We start from the raw sequence: 20,798 nt of genomic DNA, 5'->3' as shown, positions 1-20,798 counted from the left end.
AATTATTTGGACATCTTAATATATTAAAGATCTGTTTATTTCAGTCCAAAATATCAAACCAAAAGGCGTTTGTAAACAAATATTGCACAACTCTTTTTTATTTATTTTATTTATTTTTTACATCTTGATTTTTACTAACATCTATTTAATTATTATTTTTATTTTTTTAGATATATTTTATAAATTAAAAATGAAAAATCATGTATGACACACGACTGAATTGCTATTTGATTGGATGTGCATATAAACGTGGCCACATAAATGCAAAATATATATAAATGAATCTATATTTCTGAGTTATATGGAAATATATAACTATAATAAGAGCTCTCTTCACCTAATATGGCAGTTATTGTTTGAGTTTTGTGATTGGTGCATCTATGTGTCTCATCCATGATTGCATGATGCTTATGTATTTGGCTGAATCTCATCTTGCATGCCCTTTAAACCACCTCCTGAGCCTGCTTGAGTGATGGAAGCATTATCAGTCTCAAATGCATCTTGTAGGGCATTTACACCTGGTCTTGCATGGTCAAATAGCAATCTAGCATGAAGTGACCATGTGTCTTTTGTATGAGACATTTATGCTTTGGATTTGTTTGTCTGTAAATGTAATTTTGCAATGCAACTATTTCTTGCTCATATTTAATTACACAAGTGACTTCATGTTCATGGTGTTTTACCTCATTCTTTTGCTTAACTGGACTCTAGGGCCTGGTTCACATGGGACGATTTTAAAATTGTCGGCCGATTTTCCAAACCTGAGAGACCCAACACACGGCGATAAAAAATCACGGGTCTAACAGTTTTGGTCGTTCAGTGTGTGGTGTGCAGCCACACGGCAATATCAACACATCACACACGAACCGATTTGACTCCCGAGCATTCCCAATTTTGCGAAATCTCGCAAAATCCCTCGAGATCAAACGTGACTTCAGAGTAAACAATCATGGCGGACGAAGAGGATGCAGTGGCATAGTTTGTGCTTTGTTTTTAATGGAAAAAAAAAAACATAAGAAAAAAAAGAAAATGCGATGGTCAAAGAGGTGGAGACAACGCGAGCATGGACTATACTTGCTACATCATGATATGGAAGAAAGTTGTTGTTTTATCTCATAGAAATGTTGTTACGTACTACACAGATTAATAACCGTTGAAATAAACGTTCATATATTCATTTCCATGTACTCTGGTGGACTGCAGTTGTGGATGTAGTTATGCCCATCTACTTTATTTGTATTTGTTATATTATATACGCCGGCTGTTTTGATTTTGTTTCCCGGTACTCCTCGTCCCTCGTCACCTCGCTTTCTGATTGGCTACATTCCACACAGGCTGCGTGATTGTTTGTCCTCGGGGGACACCACACACGAAAAGAAATCGGGCCAAATAAATCCAACATGTTGGATATCCCCGATTTGAGATCGGAGCGGTCCCGACGTTCTTCCGAGCAGAGGAGAGCAGTCTTAACACACCACACACGGCAGGATTATTTGATCAGATTATTTTACGAAAATTGGAGCATCCTAAGATTCAGGGCCGTGCACAGACCTTTTGAGGGCCATGTGCTGAAAATGAAAAAGGATACCCCCCACCCTTTTTTTAACATCAAGATTATTTAGTAAGCCTGCATAAAAGGAAGTAAAAATTCAATAAAAGTCTCAAAAGCTTTAGATTTTTATAACAACCATAATAATATATAAGATAATTAGACAATATAGATAAACAGGGTTATAAGGGCTTCTTTGAACCTAATTACAACAGCAACCTTCTGTGAGCCACGTGCTTGAAAAAAAATTATATATATTCTCTTTTTTAGCTATTCTGTTTGGTTTTATAAACTAATTTGTATTATTTGGTTAACATGATTATGAATGACATTGAGAAGAGGGGAAGATGAGCAATGAGTCAAGTATTTTTGACAAACCTAAAATAAGCCAGCAATGAAAAAATAAATAAAAATAGTGTGAAAAGTACAGTTGCAGTGAAAAGTATTTCTGAAGGATCACGTGACACTGAAGAGTACTGAACTGGAGTAATGATGCTGAAAATTCAGCTTTGATCACAAAAATAAATTACATTTTAAAATATATTCAAATAGAAAACACTTATTTAAGATTGTAAAAATATTACACGATATTACGGTTTTGCTGTATTTTGGATCAGATAAATGAAGAATTGGAATGAATTACGAATTACATTCTGCATGATAAAATATAGCCTAAAGATTTCACAGTGATCTTCTGTAATTTTTTTTTAGTTACTACTACATTACTGTAGTAAAACCATGTTTTACTACATTTTATACATGTGAGGATGAGCGGAGAGTATACCATAACATGATTAGCGAGCATGATTAGTGTGCAAATGTGATTATCTTTTTTTTGCCGTCATTAAAATCGGCATCACATTACATTTTCATCTACAGGTTACAAACTAGTTTTTGTAGCTATATAGACGGAGCACTCAGTTTTTACTGTGGTAAAATGCATTTGGCCAAAATCGCATTTTATAAAAGATGAAATGCTACTGTATGCACAGGCTATTTGTGTTGGCTATGTATTGGCTATGACTAGATGGCAAATTCTAGCCCTCTCTCTCAGGCGATGTCCCACATGTCTGAGTCAGTGAGTCAGTCAGACATCAAATAAATAAAATATGAGTCTTTATAGACATAGTGTTTAGTAGTACTTATTCAAACAACAAGATATTTAATTACCCTTCGCAAAACTTTGTTCAGCTCATCTGTTGTCTACCGTGCGGCTGCTGTGGAACTTCAGTTGATTCAATGATATAGAGGGGGTGGAGTTATCAGCTTACTGACAGCTTGAGGATCGAATAAGATTTACACAAGCTCGTTTTAAGAACTTTCGTTTACTAAATATTTGTAAAACAGACAGACAGACGTAAAGGGTGACCAATAGCATTGATAAAAAAATAAAATAAAATAAAACACCAATAAAAGGGCACTTCGGAGTGTAAGGGCAAAAAGGGCATGTGCTCTGCACAGGTTGAGCCCTACCTGTGCACGTGCCTGCTAAGATTGTCGGAAGGGGTGAATCGGGGCTAAAATCGGCCTAATTATCCTGCCGTGTGAACCAGCCTTAAAGCTGATACACTGGAGCTGAACCTGTCCTGTCCTCATGGCATGGGAGAGAGAGGTATGGAACTGGCCTGTGGGCAGGTAAGACAACATTTAAAAAGCACTGCTTAAAAACTCATTCCTGATTTCAGAAATCATAATTTGTAGACCCTTATTTTGTTTCAAACCCGTGTGATTTTCTTTTCTCTGCTACACAAAATGGGAAAAATGTAAGCCTGCTTTCAATGCATTTTCTATGTAATTACCCTGAACAGTGACCAAAGCTTTTATGCTTCAGTAAAAGTGTGAAACAGACAGAAATTAAAATCATTATTCTTTAACTATATTGACGCCTGTCCTAGATCTTGTTGGAACATTTATGAGAAAAGTAGTAATGTCCAATTTGTGAATGAGTCCCTCTGTTTACCTTTTAAATAACTTAGGGCTGAAGGTTGGTATTGGGGCTGAACAATATGGGATCATTATAATTGTTGCTGCTCCTGTTGTTATTATTAAATAAAGATATAAAATAAGAAATATTGCCATTGTAATATTTATTTTAATGTTTAGTCCACTGATAGAGAGTTGAGTTGAGAACCCAGGTGCAGTTTACTGAGCAAAATACAAAATAAATAAAATGACATAAACTGGAGCACTAGATTTTGACTATAAACAGGCTTAACCATACTTAACAACAGAAGGTTACAATTAAAGACAAGACAAACCAATGAAAACAAACAAACAAAGTAAACATGGCCAGATCACATTTCTAAAAGTGGTAGGGACAAAATGATTCACATTACATAAAACAGGAAGCAAGAAAAAGGAAGTATAATTTTATATATATATATATATATATATATATATATATATATATATATATATATATATATATATGCACTTTTAAAGCTACAACGCACAAGTGCTTCACACAATATGAAAACACAATCATAAAAGATACATTTATGAAGAGTTATACACAATATGAAGTGAAGTGACATGACATACAGCCAAGTATGGTGAACTATACTCAGAATTTGTGTTCTGCATTTAACCCATCCAAAGTGCACACACAGCAGTGAACACACACACACACACACTGTGAACACACACCCAGAGCAGTGGGCAGCCATTTATGCTGCGATGCCCAGGGAGCAGTTAGGGGTTCAGTGCCTTGCTCAAAAGCACCTCAGTCGTGGTATTGCTGGCCCGAGACTCAAACAAGCAACCTTAGGGTAAGGAGACAAACTCTCTAACCACTAAGCCACTTCTTTCCCCTAAAAACATTAACAACCCTGGATTCAAACCCACAACCTTAGATGGGTGAAGCCAGTGCCTTAGCAGAGTGTGCACAAAATGAACTGCTGCTGATGATGGTTATTGCTTTAGTTGTAGATTATTGCTGCTGCTGCTGCAAGCAAGTACAGGAACTTGCTACTGCCAATGCATACGGCAATATGGTGTTTTGAGCATTTGAGACATACTGCTGATGCACAAATAGCATCTAAAATAACCCATAGCAGATCTTCACAGGTGAAGCTGGGGAAGGTGGAGGATTTCAGAGAAACTCTGAAAACACGCTGCAGAAAACTCAAGTGAATGCTAGCCAGCCATTTAAATGCAAGGCAGTAAGCTAATTTGCTGCATATGCAGCATGAACCAATCAGCTTGTACCAAGTCCAGAAGGTGAATCTGGAAATGGCATGGGTTAGACTCAACTACACATCACCCTCCCAAGCTGTTTTGTTTTTTGTTTTCGCGGGATATACTATAAGACTCACAAGACATTCAAATGTAGACTAAATGGACAGAACAGGTCAGGAGGCATCTAATGGTACCCTATTCCTCTCCATCTCCCTTCAGCTTCGTTATGGTTGTGAGGGAAGCAGGAGCTATTTCCCCCCTCAAACAGGACACAAAGCCATTGTGCTCCTGCAGAGGCTCTAAACGAGCCCTGCGCTACCTCTCTCTCTCACACACACAAATACACACACACACACACACACACACATATGAAGCTAATCACAGCCTGCTGCCTCCTGGCAGCTAACCTCTATATGAACTAACGCTAGGCAATATCATTTAATCACACTGTTTGCCACACGCTCTCTTGCGCTCACTCTGTGGCTGGCTTTCTCCGTCTGTCTGTCTCTGTCTGTCTTTGCCTCCTATTTATTTTTCCCCATCTTTCAGTCTGGATCACCCCCTCTACTCCCCACATCTGTATGTTTCTGTCTCTCCCCCTAATACTCTAGGGAACGGGGGAGGTCGCGTTGATTGTATGAGAATAAGTAGGAAATTGTGCACTGGTACAAAAATGTATGATTGCAGCCCCATACTGTTGGGTATTTAATCAGGGAATGTGGCCTTCTCCTTGAAGCCTGGAGTGTACGGCACACTGGGCTAATGCAGCTCTATCTGGACACAGCTCTGTCAGAGGGGCAACTCATTTACATTTTACAAAGACAGAAATCAACTCGCAAAGATGTAAATATGCTAATGTTAAACAGTTTTTTTTTCTCTGAGCGCCAATGTGGGAGAACTTCAGGAATCTTAAGCGAGGCATTGTTTCAGTTCAGGCATAGCTGGATTTTTGTTTTTATCTGAGCTACATTTTGTTCTGTACTGGAGTCTGTTTATTATTAATGCCAAATGTTTTTACTACAGATTTGAGCTACTGTGGTTGTGATATGATTATCACTGATTTTTTAGACATGGGACAAAACATGATCAAATTTTCATGCTATTAGTTTTAAAATAGCAACATTTGCACTCTGATTTATCAGAGTTGATCCCTAGAACGTTCTTAATACTGGTGTACCATATTTGAGTTCCTTTTTATTTTATTTTTAAAATCATGGTATTACAATGATAATCCTAAATAATTATTTAATACACATACATCTACTTTTTCAGTTCTGTAGCCCGTTTTGATCAGTGATATGAAAATCATCACAGCATCCAGAGCTGAAGCAGCTACTGTCCATGGTTCTGAAAACAGACATCCCACAATCTGCAGGACAAAGTACTTTTCCTGCTAGCTTGATTTATATTTATAGATCCTCCTTATGTGTGATATTGTCTGCAGTGGATGAGATACTGCACCCGTGCCTTACTTTACACCGCCTGTGCTGTGTTTCAGATGTGTTCGAGTCTTTGGTTTCATATATTACCACCTTAGAAGTCTAACATATTCATTGATCTTCCACTGTGCCTTCATGTGTATCAGCCCTTGTTTCAGAGTCTGACCAGAGTGTGTGTGCGCAGTGAGCGATCTCATACTCAAACTCAATGCCCTCTACATGAGATTGATGCATCTCATAAGTGTCCCGAACCTCGCCGGGACCTGTTCTTCCCGAATTTCAAGGAAAAGGGTTTCAGACACGTCTTGCCAGAGGTGCCTCTCTTCCTGCATTCAAAGCACTGGCGAAGCATGAGCCCTGAGCTCGGAGCCTTGAAAGCCAAGCTTACAAACACTTGTCAGCCAGAGGCCTTTAATAAGCTGTCATAGGCTTCCCAGCGCCGCTGAGCTCCCCTCTGTGAGGACATTAAGTTCTTACAAGCAGCATCTGTTTCAGGGCCAGGCACCTGCCTCTGGCCCTAGCGCTTTGCTAATGCTTTTGTACCTTCCCTTGACCACGCTCCCTGCTGTTAGCCACTATGTTTTAGCCTCGCCACCAGTGACCTACGCACAGATGGACACACACACACACACACACTTGTGCTCACAGACATCTGCTGGCCAGCCTCCATTATGCTCCTGGAAATCTTAATGTGCTCTCAATCTCTTTTGCGAGCCTAAAGGTGTTTTTTTTTTCTCGCTCAAGCATTTCATTCCTCAGGGCGCCCGGGGCCCATCTCCACCGACAGCTTGCACAGTTTTCCCTCTGTCTTTTGGGTTTTTCGAGCTTCTCTCTATAGACCGTAGAACATACTGGTTGCTACCCTCTGACAAGATTTAGTGTGTGTGTGCATGCATGTGTGTGTGGTTTTCCAGTCTTGTTATAAATGCTTGCTGCCCACATCCCTCCCACGGCCCATACTGGTGGCTATTTTCCTCCAATGCACCACATATCATCCCCTCATGTTCCTCAGCACAAAAGAAACTCATTCAGGCTGAAGATCTCCACCTTGAGAGTTTCTCATGTCGTGTCAGCGTCCACCGGTTTTCTGTGTTCAGGCGGCAAAATCTCAAGACAGAAACAATAGCTCGAGGGTAAGATCCACAATAAAGTTTCTCGCGCAGCGATTACAGAGCGCGGCACAGACACTGCGTTTCAATCAAACGTGATGGGCTACAACAAGTTAGACAATAGGCCTTTTCCTCAAAAGCGCCTCATTTCTATCTCTTTGTTTGCTGCTTTGTGCTCATCGCTTTCCTTTCACTCACTCTGACATTTTTCCGCAAAAAAAGGAAAGAAAAAACATAAAAAAAGAGATGTTTTATGGGCCCACACAAGCTATGAACAAACACGCTCATATTCAGAGGAAAACAGAAATGCCCTGAAGCATCGCATTTCCAACAGATGTCTGAGGAGCCCGGAGCCTGGTACGACAGAGGCACATCACATTTCCATTTGGCACATCTCAGCCATATCTCTGAGTTATGACAGTTTGCGCTACTCTCAAGATGCGCGCCATTCAAATCTCATTCATTATGAATGCCAGTGATTTGGAGGGCTGCCATCACGGTGCTCTCCAGAACCACAGCTCCAACAGAGGAGGAGATATGGCTTCACTATAAAACACTTTATTCTACTCCAGATGTTGCAAGAGACGGGTTCGTTTCCTCCGTTTAAAAGTTCTGAGGGACTCGAGCTGTATCCGATTCAATGTTTTGTTTTTGTCTTTCTTTGTCGATTCAATGTTTTGTTTTTGTCTTTCTTCTTTCTAGGATGTTTAAGGCGGATCTAACTTGTTGCACTCACAATTCTGCCTGCTTAAAGAAGAACTAGCATTCAAAATACAAAGAGTTTAGAGGAGGCCAAGACTCCTTGTTTTCAGTCATAACTCCACTAGGTTTTCCCTGCAATCAGGCTGAGATGGTGGCAACCCAACCTTCCCTTAAAAGTGTCGTATAACATTTTTACAACAGGTCATTCACTTCCACGATGTCAGATTGATATTGATTTAAAATAAATATTTCAAACATTAAAAATAACTACAATGACAATAGCCACAGTTGCAGTGCTGTATATCTGTTGCAGATTTTTGTAGTATAGCATGGAGTAAAAAAAAAGATCTTGTTTACCATAGTTATCATTTTATTTCAATTGTGATATTGGAGAAACAGATTATATAAGTATATTAATTATCAATAAAAGTTTTGGTGTCAGGAATTGTATTTATTTATTTGTTTGTTTGTTTGTTTGCATGTTTTAAGTATTATTCAGCAAGGGTAAGTTAAACTGATCAAAAGACAAAATATTCTAATTCAAATAAATGCTGTTCTTTTGTACTTTCTATTTATAAAATAATCATACACAAAAAATCACTATTTCCAACAAAAAATAAATAATAATAATAATAATAAAGTAGTATTATGAAGCTCAACTGTTTTTAACATAGATTAAAAAAAAAAATGTTTATTGAGCAGCAAATCATATTAGAATGATTTCTGACACTGTAGAATGAAGTAGTAGCTGCTCAAAATTCAGCTTTGCCATTATAGGAATAAATGAATTTTTTATATATATATTCAAATAGAAAACCGTAAATTTACATCATAATAATATTTTGCAATATCACTGGTTATACTGTATTTTGTTTACCAAATAATACAGTAATGTTTTTTGTTTGTTTGTTTGTTTGTTTGTTTTTTACCAAAATAAAACATACAAAAAATTTATTTACACCAAACTTTTGAATGGTAACTTTTTATTGGATATAAAAAAACAGAAGTTATAGAGGAGACTGAGGTTAACTTTTCTCTTCAATTTAAAAAATAAATAAATAAAATAAAATAGTAAACGTTAATGTAATATGGTTTTAATTTGTACCAGAATACAAATTACTGCTAGAGATACAAACTGGTGCAACTGTTCTTTTTAATCAAAACCCTTTTCTTTACTGAGATATAGCACTTTTCCTCATGGGACAACTAGCCCTGGTCTCTTCTGTATTGGATTTTTGTTGTTGTTGCTTACTGAAAGAGAGGGAGATGAGAAGCAGAATGAGTGGCAGAAAGAGAAGGCTGGGGGAAGGGAGCGGGAAAAGGCAGCCGCAGAAGTGAAAAAGCAACATGAAGGCAGCGATGTGTTTCAGACGACATGTTCAGACACAACAGCTTTTTCCTCCCTGGCCACATCTGAGAGAGTTCATGAGGGGATCGCTAAACCATTTGGAGTCCTTGGTGTGTGTGTGTGGGTGGTAGAGAGAGAGAGACTCTATGTGAGTGAGGAAAAAAGAAGACAGATCGAGAGAAAACACATTTTTAACATTGCCTCTGTGCTCTGTGGCCAGTGTTCGATGAATATTCAGCACAGTCTTGCTGTTTTAATATGTCCCAGTTTTCGCCCTTTGTCATTTTCAGTTTGGCCTCTGAGACCCTGAATTAACAGCTAGAAGTTCCTGGATGTCCAAAATGAATGTCAGAGCAAGTCTTAAATAGTAGTTTCTTTCTGTGATCCACAGGGCCATGAGATTTGACTTACATCCCCCATCACTCTAGTACCCTGAGTTGGTGAGGAACATCCGCCGCTGGATCAGAAAGGCCACCACCATCCCCTTCTTTGCCAAGCTCACACCCAACGTCACCAGCATCGCTGACATCACCAGAGCCGTATATGAGGGTATGAGCAGCCTCAAATACAGACAAACATATCACAGTTGACACAGAGGTTTTGAGTGAATTTTTAGATATGTGGATTTAAAAAAAATATATGTTGAGAATGATGGGGAGGTCTTCTAAAACAGTGGTTCCCAACCCTAGTCCTGGAGGCACCCCAATACTGCATGTTTTGCATGTTTCCTTGATCAAACACACCTGATTCAGGTCATCAGCTCATTAGTAGAGACTCCAAGACCTAAAACTGGTGTGTCAGAGAAAGGAGACATGAAAAATATGCAGTGTTGGCCTTCTGTTGGTGCCTCCAGGACCAGGGTTGGGAACCACTGTTCTTAAAACATGTATAAAAAGTGCATGAATAAAAGTTTGTAGTCTTTAATATATATATATATATATATATATATATATATATATATATATATATATATAGTGTGTTAGACGGTCAGTTTTTTTTTTATAAATAAAGAGAAAACATATTGAAAGAATAGAAATAGAATAGACAAGCCATAGAATAGACATAGAATAGAGAGTGCAAGTGTTAGGTGGTCATTTTTTTATAAATAAAAATAAAACAAGTAAATAAAACAGAAATAGAATAGATAGTGCTAGTGTAAGAGGGTTAAGTGTAGGAAAAGATGTAAGAGATGTTTTTTTTAGCCATTTCAATGTACAACTATTGTATATGCACCTATGTGGTAATCAGCATGTTCATCATGCAATTTTTGCCTGACTTTCTCTTCTGCTCACTCATGCCATTTATTACACTGCACTTTAAGTCATTTAACCCCATCATTCATTTTCATTCATTTTCATTCATGTTCTTCACAATAGAAGTCAAAAAGTTGAAGGTTAAATTCTACAATATAAGCCAGTAACCTTTTTTAAATATAAGATTTGCTGAGTATTGATTCATGTTATTTTGTTACAAGCTTCCTCCTGGCTCTAAATTTGCGTCTTACATTACAGCTACATATTTTTATGTCTGTACCCTCATGGACACATACAGATATTTAAAAAATATGTGAATAAAAAGTATATATTTTGATATACTTTACATGCGCATACATTGATCAGTACATTTTAAATAGCACATCTGAAGTATTCTCTTATGTGTAAACAGTTTTTTTATTCCTTTCCTTCACACATGCATAACCAAACATGATTTAAAAATGAAATTAGCATGTCAGTGCTTGTCACTTGGCATTTTCAAGTCACCTCGTACTTTTATGAATCTCGACTTGTTCCTGCTTTACAAAGGATCGCTTTATAAGGAATTAGCATCAAAATGTAATTATGCATGCATTTTATAAATAAGGACCTGGTAAATGTATGATCTTTTTAGCAGGATTAACAATAGCACTCAATTTATGTGTTCTGATATTACAGCGTTTAAATGTAATTTCATGAACACAGTGTGGCTGGTTCAGCCTTTTGTAAGAACCTCTGTGGTTGTTTGTAGGCGGGTCAGATGGAGTCACAGCCACCAACACTGTATCTGGACTGATTGCTCTCAAAGCCGACGCCACACCCTGGCCTGGGATTGGCAGAGGCGCGAGAACTACATACGGTGGCGTTTCTGGTAAAAGAGAGGGTGTGTGTGTGTGTGTGTGTGTGTGTGTTGGCTGGTGCACTGGCTGCTGAGATGTCTGGGCTTGCTCTGGTCAGGTCCTGCCTGCACAGACAGATGGACTAGATCAGGTGTGAAAATACTGGACATGCTCTCTGCTCTCTAGAAAAGGAGCTTCAGTGTGGAAGGCTTATAGTAAAAATACATAAATCCAGCTTGAAGTACACTGCAAAAGTCACCCTGTCAAACAGTATTTTTAGATGATTTTCCAATAAAAACAAAGTATCCTTAAATCATAATACTTACTCGAGAAAAATAATTATATATTAAAAATATATAAAAAAATATTATTTTAATTGATAACATTGTTTTTCATTCATTACTAGTATTTTTTTTTCTTGTTTTAAGCATAAATATATGAAAGTGTTTTAGTGCCATGTTAAAAAAATAAATAAATATGAGATTAAAGTCAAAATATTATGAGGATAAAGTCGAATGTTTCGAGAATAAAGTCATAATATGTCTACTACGAGAATAAATTCTAAATATTAAGAGATTAAAGTCTAAATATTTCGAGAATAAAGTTGAAATATTTCGAGAATAAAGTTGTAATACTATGAGAATAAAGTCTAAATATTTTGAGAATAAAGTTGAAATATTACAGATTAAAGTCGAAACATTATGAGAATTTTTTTTCGCATATTTTGAATAAAAAAAACAACAGTTTAATGAATTGTTTCACATAAATACAGTGATCTGATCATTAAAGAGCTTGAAAAACACATTATTGTACACAATTTGTGTTTCGCTAAAACTGCGGACCAAGGCTACAGACAGCACACCTTGTGTATTATCTATATTTTATAAATGCACAAAGTTCTGTTATTATGTCTGTATGCAAATAAAAGTAGACCCTTTACAGATTCGATTGATGTATTGCTCTTATCTGTACGATCAAGACTGAAAATTTAATTTAAGTTGATTTTGGGGTTATCAGGAGAAAATGCCTCATCACACGTATACGCGTGAATCGACTCCAGAGGGTTAAAAGTAGGTCTATCAAAAGCACAAATCTTATTGCTATTGGGTGGCTGGCACACTACAAATAACGAATGCAGTAATAATAATCCCACATATATTTGTAGTGTTTAAATAAAAAAATAAAAAAGATTAAATAAGAGAGCTACAGCGGCCACCGAAGGAATCTTGATTGGGTGTGTGGGCTGATTTTAAGACAAAAAGTTGTTCCTGTTCAGTCCGTCAATAAAAATCTAATTTGTGATAATAAACTATGTCCTTAAAACTGACTGCTCCTCATCCCAGTAAGATGATGCGGCCGCTCAGACGCAACAATATTCAAATCAATCCTGGTGGCCTACAACTACTCTCAAAATATTATAACTTTAATTTCTACGATTTAAATTCTCAAAACATTTCTAATTTATTCTCATAGTATTACAACTTTATTCTCAAAGTATTTCAACTTTATTATTGTAATTTCGACTTTATTCCCTTAACATTTCGATTTTATTCTCGTAATATTTCGACTTTATTCTCATTCTATTTCGACTTTATTTTCGAAACATTTAGACTTTCTCTTAATCGTAGATTTTTTTTTTTCAACATGGCACTAAATCGCCGTCGTATAAATACAACTACATTTAAAAATATATATATATTCAAATAAATGAGACTTACGCTTTAAACAAGAAATAAATAAAATATTAAATGTAAATATTTTCTACAATTTTCCATAAAAAATAAAGAATGTATACGTGTATATATGTTTGTGTGTGTGTGTGTGTGTGTGTGTGTATGTGTGTGTGTGTGTGTGTGTGTGCAAACAGTTCACGTATGTGCTTTATAGTTTAAGCTGTGTACAGTTGAGCATGTTAAAGCTTCACCTCAGCACACCTTTTCCTTCTCCCTTCAGCTGAGCTGCCACAATGTCTGCAGAGGCAAGGACAGGGTCAGAAACACGGCCTGCATTAAAAATTAATACTCGTACTACTGAGGCTCTATTTTATGCAAGCAAAACTGACTGGCTGTCATATTTTTCACTTTTAAAGTCTTATGGGCCTCACCATGCAGCTCTCCCATGGGACCCAGCCTTGCAGCAATGGTCTAAGACTCTACTTGAGACCAACCTATTGATCAGCAGGACCCTAAAGGGCCCGTACGGCCCCACATATTTTATCTGCTCCCAGTACAGCAGCTCTCTTCAGACTTTTGGTTTCAGAAGCCCATATCCAGAGCATAAAACCATGTGCAGAGCATCCAGGGGCACGTAAATGTGTGCCGCCCTTAGCTCTCGGTGGAGCTGGCTTCATTCTCTAATGTATTCAGTAATTTAATGTTTAACTCAGCAGCAGTGGCCAGGTTTAAGGTGCTTTGATTTATGTGGCAAGTGGCATAAACTCTAAGTGTGGAGGAAATCAATCTTTTCTGTGGCATGTGTTTTTTTTTTTTTTTTTAAAAAACTTTTTAATCACAGTTTTTTTACTACAGACTTGCATTAGCCACTAATGTTTAGTATAGGGATAGAGAGGGTATTTTTAACTTTTAGACTGATTCTATCTCATTAGTTGATTAATAAAAAGTTGTTTAGTGCTGTTTTGTTACCTGCACCCATTTTTGTTCTCAGAATTGTTCAATAGTCAAGATGAGGGATTTTCCAGTGGTGTAAGTCTGAAGAGGTTTCCGTCCATGCATAGGTCCAAATAATAACTTAAACAGGGCTGCGTTTCCCTAAAGCAACTATTGTCATAAGTTCTGTCATTACCAATTATTTCACTTACTGAAATGTATCTTGTAACCACTCAATTGTTACAATGACAGAATTTATTTAATATTTTACCTTATGAAAGTTATCAAGTGTTCACAGGTGGTTAAATATAATAGCTTAGTCTCAGTTGTTAATCTTAACCTCTAATAGTCATAAATCAAATAAGAGGGTTCCGTGTATAATTGACATATCATTCTCAATAAACGGTTATTATCGGGAAATTTAATATAGGTGAATCACTAGTTTGGATAGCGGGGAAATGAAATTACATTAAAACTTCAACTGAATATCAAGTTATGTAGAATTACTTTTAGAAAGATGCATTATATTTTGGGATTTCACTGTGACAGATGGCTGTCGATGAGCAGTAGGACAGTGGAGTGTGAGTGAGCTGAACATATTGGAAAGCTAATCACTGATTTTTAGGAGAATGGGATGAAAAAACAAATTTGATCTAGTATCACCTGGAATTTATAGTAAATTCTCTGGTTGACATTAACAATAGCTTATGAATGTTTGAGGTCGTAAACCCTCGATAGTCTCTCAAGATGTACAATACAGAGTAGAGCTTCTCAAGCTGTAGTACACAAATGTTCCTAGTGTTCTGCAGGTGAAAAAAAAAATATATATATGTATACATAAATAAAATGTTAACACTGCACAATTTGTTGAAATAAAGCCATTATTATGATAGTCTTTCTTGTCATGTTACAGCAATGCAGAAGGCTGCAATCTAATTAAATAATAAGATAATTATAGTCTGTATGTGCTGGGTTCTTCAGCGCTCTGTTTTGCTGTCTGCTACACATTCTCCAGTCATGTATGATCGTGTTTTAACAGCCTCAGAGTGACTTAAAGTATATGCACACTTCAAACCCCATCTCTAATGGTGTTTTGAGTTTTGTTTGCTTCAAATCTATGGTGTGGTTTAATTCTAATGAGGTTTACCTTTTATACTTTTTTGTTAGTATACTGACCTAATAATTTAACATTGGGTCAAGACGAGGAGTATATGACCGTTTTCAAGATTCAGAATGAGAAATATAGTCAAGAGATCATTCAGATAGAAAAAAAGTCAATATTTAACCTCAGTTTATTGTTCCAAACCCGATACTTTTGTTCATCTCCGAGACACAAATGAAGATATTTTGAATTAAACTTGTGAGATTTCTGGCCCACCATTAAAATTCCAAAACTTTCAAGCAGATCAACCATGTGAGAGCAAACCTCATTGGTTTTTATATGGTTCTTGTACGAGCTCGATGTGTGTGTACTGATCAAAGTTTATATATACTGTAAGTAAAAGCAGAAATTAAATATGTTAATCACAAAGCAAGTGTGTCCCTTCAGCAGACTTGGATTAAACCACTCTATTTATGACCTCTTTATAAACTTTTTGACATGTTAAAGTTTTTCTGCAATAGGCTTTCAACAGAGGTGCGGAAATCTCTCAGGTTTAATTCAATTCTTCATTTGTGTTCTGAAGATGAACGAAAGTCTTACGATTTAGAATAACATGATGGTCAGTCATTGATGACAATTTCCATTTTTGGGCACGCTATCGCTTTCTTGATGGTTTGACACACTATGTAAAAAAAGAATCTGTAATCTGTTTTTTAATTCATTATTACGATTTCTTTCTGCCATTGTAATCATTGTATATACACATTTGCTATAATTTAGTCTGTGTATAGTGCTTCAGATACAGCTTCTGTGTCATATTTGCTGTGTAGTAATGACTGAAAATGTTTGTGTGTAGAGAAAAACATTGCTATGTTTATGATTATATTAATTTATGAGAAATGATTTGCAGTCCGGATGGAGCCAATATGGGGTACGGATCCAGGCCGCGGTCCGGTAATTGCTGACCTCTAGTCTAGATCATATGGTCACTTTATTTTTCCCCTGGTTGAGCCTCCCACTGTGATTTCATTTAGCTGGCAGCGTGCTCCTCATTTGATGTGTGTTTTAATGATTGGTCATGCCGACCGGCAAGTCTGCTGTGACAGATATATTATTGTATCTCTTTCATTGTGCATGGAAAACCATGTTCCCCAGACACCCTGGCAGCATCGGCAGGCGTAATTAACAGAGAGCTGCACCGTCATTGCCGTCTCTTATTTGCTTTCGTTATCTGGCCGGGTCTTTTTTGAGGCACAACATATTCGGGTGAAGATAAAAATCGTAGAGGATGCAGAGACCCCACGCTCCATCTCGCGCTGTGTTTGGAATTATTAATCAGAGTGTCTGGCATCGGGAGCGGATGCCTCACACTAACAGATGCCACCGATGGCCTCACTGAGCTGTCAATCACCTCAGCACGGGACCAGACTGAGGATGGCGCTCGTCCGGAGCTGTGCACGCTCACGTTGGAAGCTGCGATAGGACCTGCTTAGAGTAATGAGGTATTGATAAAAGATACAGAGCGCTAGCAAGTCCAGGACCATCTCTGTTCGAAGCACAGACTGTGCTGTCTGTAAAGCACAAGTGTGATGCCGCTGAACACAAGCAGCCTACAGGAAAAAAAAGAAGAAAAGAAAAGTAGGTTCATAGCAAAAGCCTCAGTAACCATAGGTTTTAGTTCTTCAACACTAAAGCTCACCATAGCAAGTGTGTACAAAGTGCTGAGAAAGTATATCAAGTTATTAAAATTGTAAGTGCATTTTTCCATTTAATGTGAAACATTTAAGCATCTTCTCTACTTATGGTCATGTTTTTGTAATTTTTTATTTACATAAATATTATGTAACCTTAAAAAGTAGCTAATTTAGTGTCTGCAAATGTCATTTAGTTCAACTTTAAACCTGTTACTCGCCTTATTTTCTGGGAAATATATTAATCCCTTCAGACCAAATTCCAAACTAGCCACAATGGAGTGGAAACTTAATTTAGTCTAATTAATTTAACTAATTAATTAACTAACTATTTTTTTTTTTTTTTTTTTTTTATGGAAATCACAACTGGGAATTAAACTAACATAAATTTGGGTTTAGACTGTCCTAAAATATTTAAACTGTCCTAAATGTTGGAAGAAAATAGTTCTAAGGTTAACAGTCTATGTTTTGCTAACCATTTGTTGGGGTGGGGGGTACAGCTACAGTTTTAACAAATACATTTAAAAAAATAATAATAATTTCATAAAATACTCTGCGTTGTTGTAAACAAAGACATATCTTCATCAAGATGTTACTAATAATTTCTTGCATTTACATACATTTAATTTGCAGTTTTAGGTAAAATTCACAGGAAAAGGTGATTTGATTGTTAACTCAATAAGACAAATATATAGAGTATAGATTTGTCATGACCAGTGAAATACAGTACAGAGTACACTAAATGAAATTGTTCACTAAGAATATACTGTAAATAAATAAAACTACAGGTATTCTGTTGCAGTGTTGTTTGAGTGAAGTACCAATGCAGTGATGAAGTACAGTTACTCAAAACCCCTGCCCAAGAGACAATATTAGAACACCTGAGCTAAGTTTAGCATTTGCTTGGCTGTGCTGCTGTTGACATGCAGTGAACTTGTGCCGACAACTTCACCACAGGTCCTGGTGACAAACAGGCGTGAGCGACCCTGTTTGACAAGGACATGTTGGGGTTGTCAGAGCAACAGGAGCTGTCAGCACAGCCAGCGTGAAAAAACAAGAACAAAGCACGGGGAAGGACAGAGTCAGTGCCACAATAACATCACAACAATATCACAGGACTGAAGCTTTTCTTGAGTGGAAGTGTGCTGCCTGACAACATTATCTGTGTCGGTTGCCATCGGCTGACAAGTGCTTTGATGGCTCTCAACCTTTGTTGCAGAAGTCATGTCCATAATAATGTGATTGCGACATCACTCACAGTACAATAGCCCATTGCCGGATGAGTTGTAGCGGATGTCTTACTGGAACATTATTACCATCAGACGTATTTGACTCGCTCAGACATTTAAGAATGATGTGTTCAGAGCTCTAGCCTCTCGACTTAAACTGTACTGAGCCAAACCCCATCTCTAAATCACACCCAAATGGCTTTCACTGTGAGCCAAGTGATGTCTTCTTATGATATTAGGTTGTCAGAACAGAGCTGAGATGACAAATTCTACCTGACATGCCATCCATTCAGACAACAGGTGGAAGAGCAGAAAGAAGTGAGGGTGGCAGGAATTGCCAGAGGCTTAGGGAAGCGCCCATATGTACATAATTAACCATGCAGCATGGGGATGTAAAAAAAAAAAAAAAAAAAAATAGAAGTGCCGTGATTGAATTTATCTCCCCAATTTGGGAATATTGTGGGTGATGAAGATAGTTTAGCATGCTGGAGTGCAGCTAAAAAAGAAGCTGTCTCTAGCCATCAAACGGTGAAAATGGAGTTCTGAGCAAAATGAATGTGGGCAACCGTATGGCTGTGATCAATGAATGGGAACCTGCTGGGAAAATGAGGTTAAATGTAATGTGATAAACACTTCCATGCATCTGGCTGATCAGAAAGCCACTTGGCTTTCATTAAGGAATCCTGCCATCCTGAGAGATGAAAAGAGAAAGGCACAGGGAGGGTTGTACTGCTGCATAGGTGAACCCAGACACCTGTAGACAGTCGCTCTGAACCCAAACCCAGTGAGCTGCCTCACTATCCACTGACTGCTTATAAGGTTGTATCCTAACTGATATAGAACATTGTTAGTGACTGTTATGAAACACTGTACATAGCTCTACATGCCACACAACCAGGACTCCACTCTGGAGAAAAGAGCACTGCTGGAATGAGTACTAAAATCCCTAAAACAAGCATTTTGCAGTACCAATTCCATATTCAGAAGACAATAGTGTTTTGGTTAAATGCCTGAAATAAGGTCTGTGGTTAAGACAAACTCATGATATTGTTTTAATTTTACTACAAAAATGAATCTGTAATTCCCCAGTCATGTTTTTTTAAGCTTTCATTTTCATTTTTTTTTTTTTTTTAAAGTGTGTTTTGCGTAATGTGACTGGTTGTCTGGGACATTAAAAATCATCATGCCAAACAGGTAAACTATTAAATAATCTACTAGCCCCACATGAAAACTTTTTTGGTCCCCCTATAAACAAGGAAATACATACTAGACCACTTTTAAAGCCTTGTTGCCTTTACACTCGCTCTCATGCAAACTATTTGAACTATTTGATAAAAGATCACAAATCCTTTTACATATTAAATAAAGATCAAAGCAATTGTCAGAAGTGATGTTAAAGTTGTGGTGTAGTTTTTTTTTCATAGTCTTTACATTTTTATTTTTTTATTTTTATTTTATTTTATTTAGGATTTAGAATTCAAACAATTTATTTTAATTTGTGAATATTATGTTTAGAAACAAAACATGCAAGAATGGAAGAATCTTATACGTTTTTAAAGGGAGAACCAGGGTGATGCTAACTTTTGGGTTGAAAAACAAAAATATCACTGTAGCACTCTATTGATCTCAGAAGATGCTGACATTAGCATGTTCCCAATCAAACTGCATAAAAATACATTAAAACATACTGTAGTAATATAGTCGATTTGAACTATATTAAACAATGTATTGAGACTTTTCAGTTATAAAATAATAGCTTGTAATTTTGATTTTCTTTCTAACAGCTCCAGAGGTCACAAAGATTTAATAGAAATTTGACAGAAAACAAACATGTGTCTTATGAGGCAACATAATTAAGATGTTTTTCTTCTGAACAGCTTTTGCATTACTATGCTAATGATGTTGTAAAATGCTTACATTTTGGTGCTTAAGAAACATTTTTTTATCATGATAAATGTTAAACTGCTCCTAAATATTTGTGTGTGTGTGTGTGTATGTATATACACACACACACACCTGTATATATCTGCTATGAGGTGATTCATATGCCAAGAAATGAGGTTATTACACATGACATATATGCAGCAGCAGTGTTTCTTACATACTTACAGCAGCATGTTATGGATGCCACAGAAACAGCAGCATAGCAGGTCCATTCTGCCAAGACCAAACATATTAATGTCATATTAATTGTCATGTACATTACCATGCTAAACCCTCAGAGTTGTCATGATGGAAATGTCTTCATTGTCCCTTTTAACCAATTTAATGTACTGTAAAAGTATTAATTTCTTAATGACCCCAAATATTTGAATAGTAGTCTATTTATAAGGTATGATCTCTGATCACAAGTTGGAGTTGTAATCTGTATGAACTGATTTTGTATAATTATTGCTTTACATTTAATTATGTTTTACCTCCTCTATCTGCCTAGGTAATTCAATCCACCCCATAGCTCTGTGTGTGGTGTCAGCTTAAGCGAAAGTTCTTCCTGGCTTCCCGATCTTGGCTACAAGAGGTATTGACTCGGCAGAGTCTGGATTACAGTTCCTACAATCTGGAGCATCTGTTCTGCAGGTAACCACTTACATTCATAGCCAACTACCATCAACTTCACCAGCGACTGTAGGATTGAACTGACAACCTTTTGTCTAGACCTTTAATCAGGTCGGTGCCGCCCCTCAGCCTAATAACATTCACATTTGTAAGACCACAGCTTGGGTAAAAAAAAGATATTAGTTTTGTTTTTATACA

The 20,798-nt window shown here is 37.0% G+C and overlaps 1 protein-coding gene across 1 annotated transcript in view; it reads left to right on the top strand.

Moving 5' to 3' along the window:
* Positions 1 to 20,798, top strand: part of dpydb (dihydropyrimidine dehydrogenase b) — a 93,801-nt gene that overhangs the window by 59,338 nt on the left and 13,665 nt on the right. The window contains 4 exon segments of the mRNA XM_052549324.1: positions 3,111 to 3,184; positions 9,753 to 9,873; positions 11,329 to 11,448; positions 20,479 to 20,621. Of these exon segments, the coding sequence (XP_052405284.1) occupies positions 3,111 to 3,184; positions 9,753 to 9,873; positions 11,329 to 11,448; positions 20,479 to 20,621 (458 nt within the window).

The sequence above is a fragment of the Carassius gibelio genome, chromosome B2 (genome assembly GCF_023724105.1).
Source record: "Carassius gibelio isolate Cgi1373 ecotype wild population from Czech Republic chromosome B2, carGib1.2-hapl.c, whole genome shotgun sequence".
NCBI classification, from domain to species: domain Eukaryota; kingdom Metazoa; phylum Chordata; class Actinopteri; order Cypriniformes; family Cyprinidae; genus Carassius; species Carassius gibelio.
Note: the sequence above shows the minus strand (reverse complement) of the source record. Positions and strands in the feature narration are given on the sequence as shown.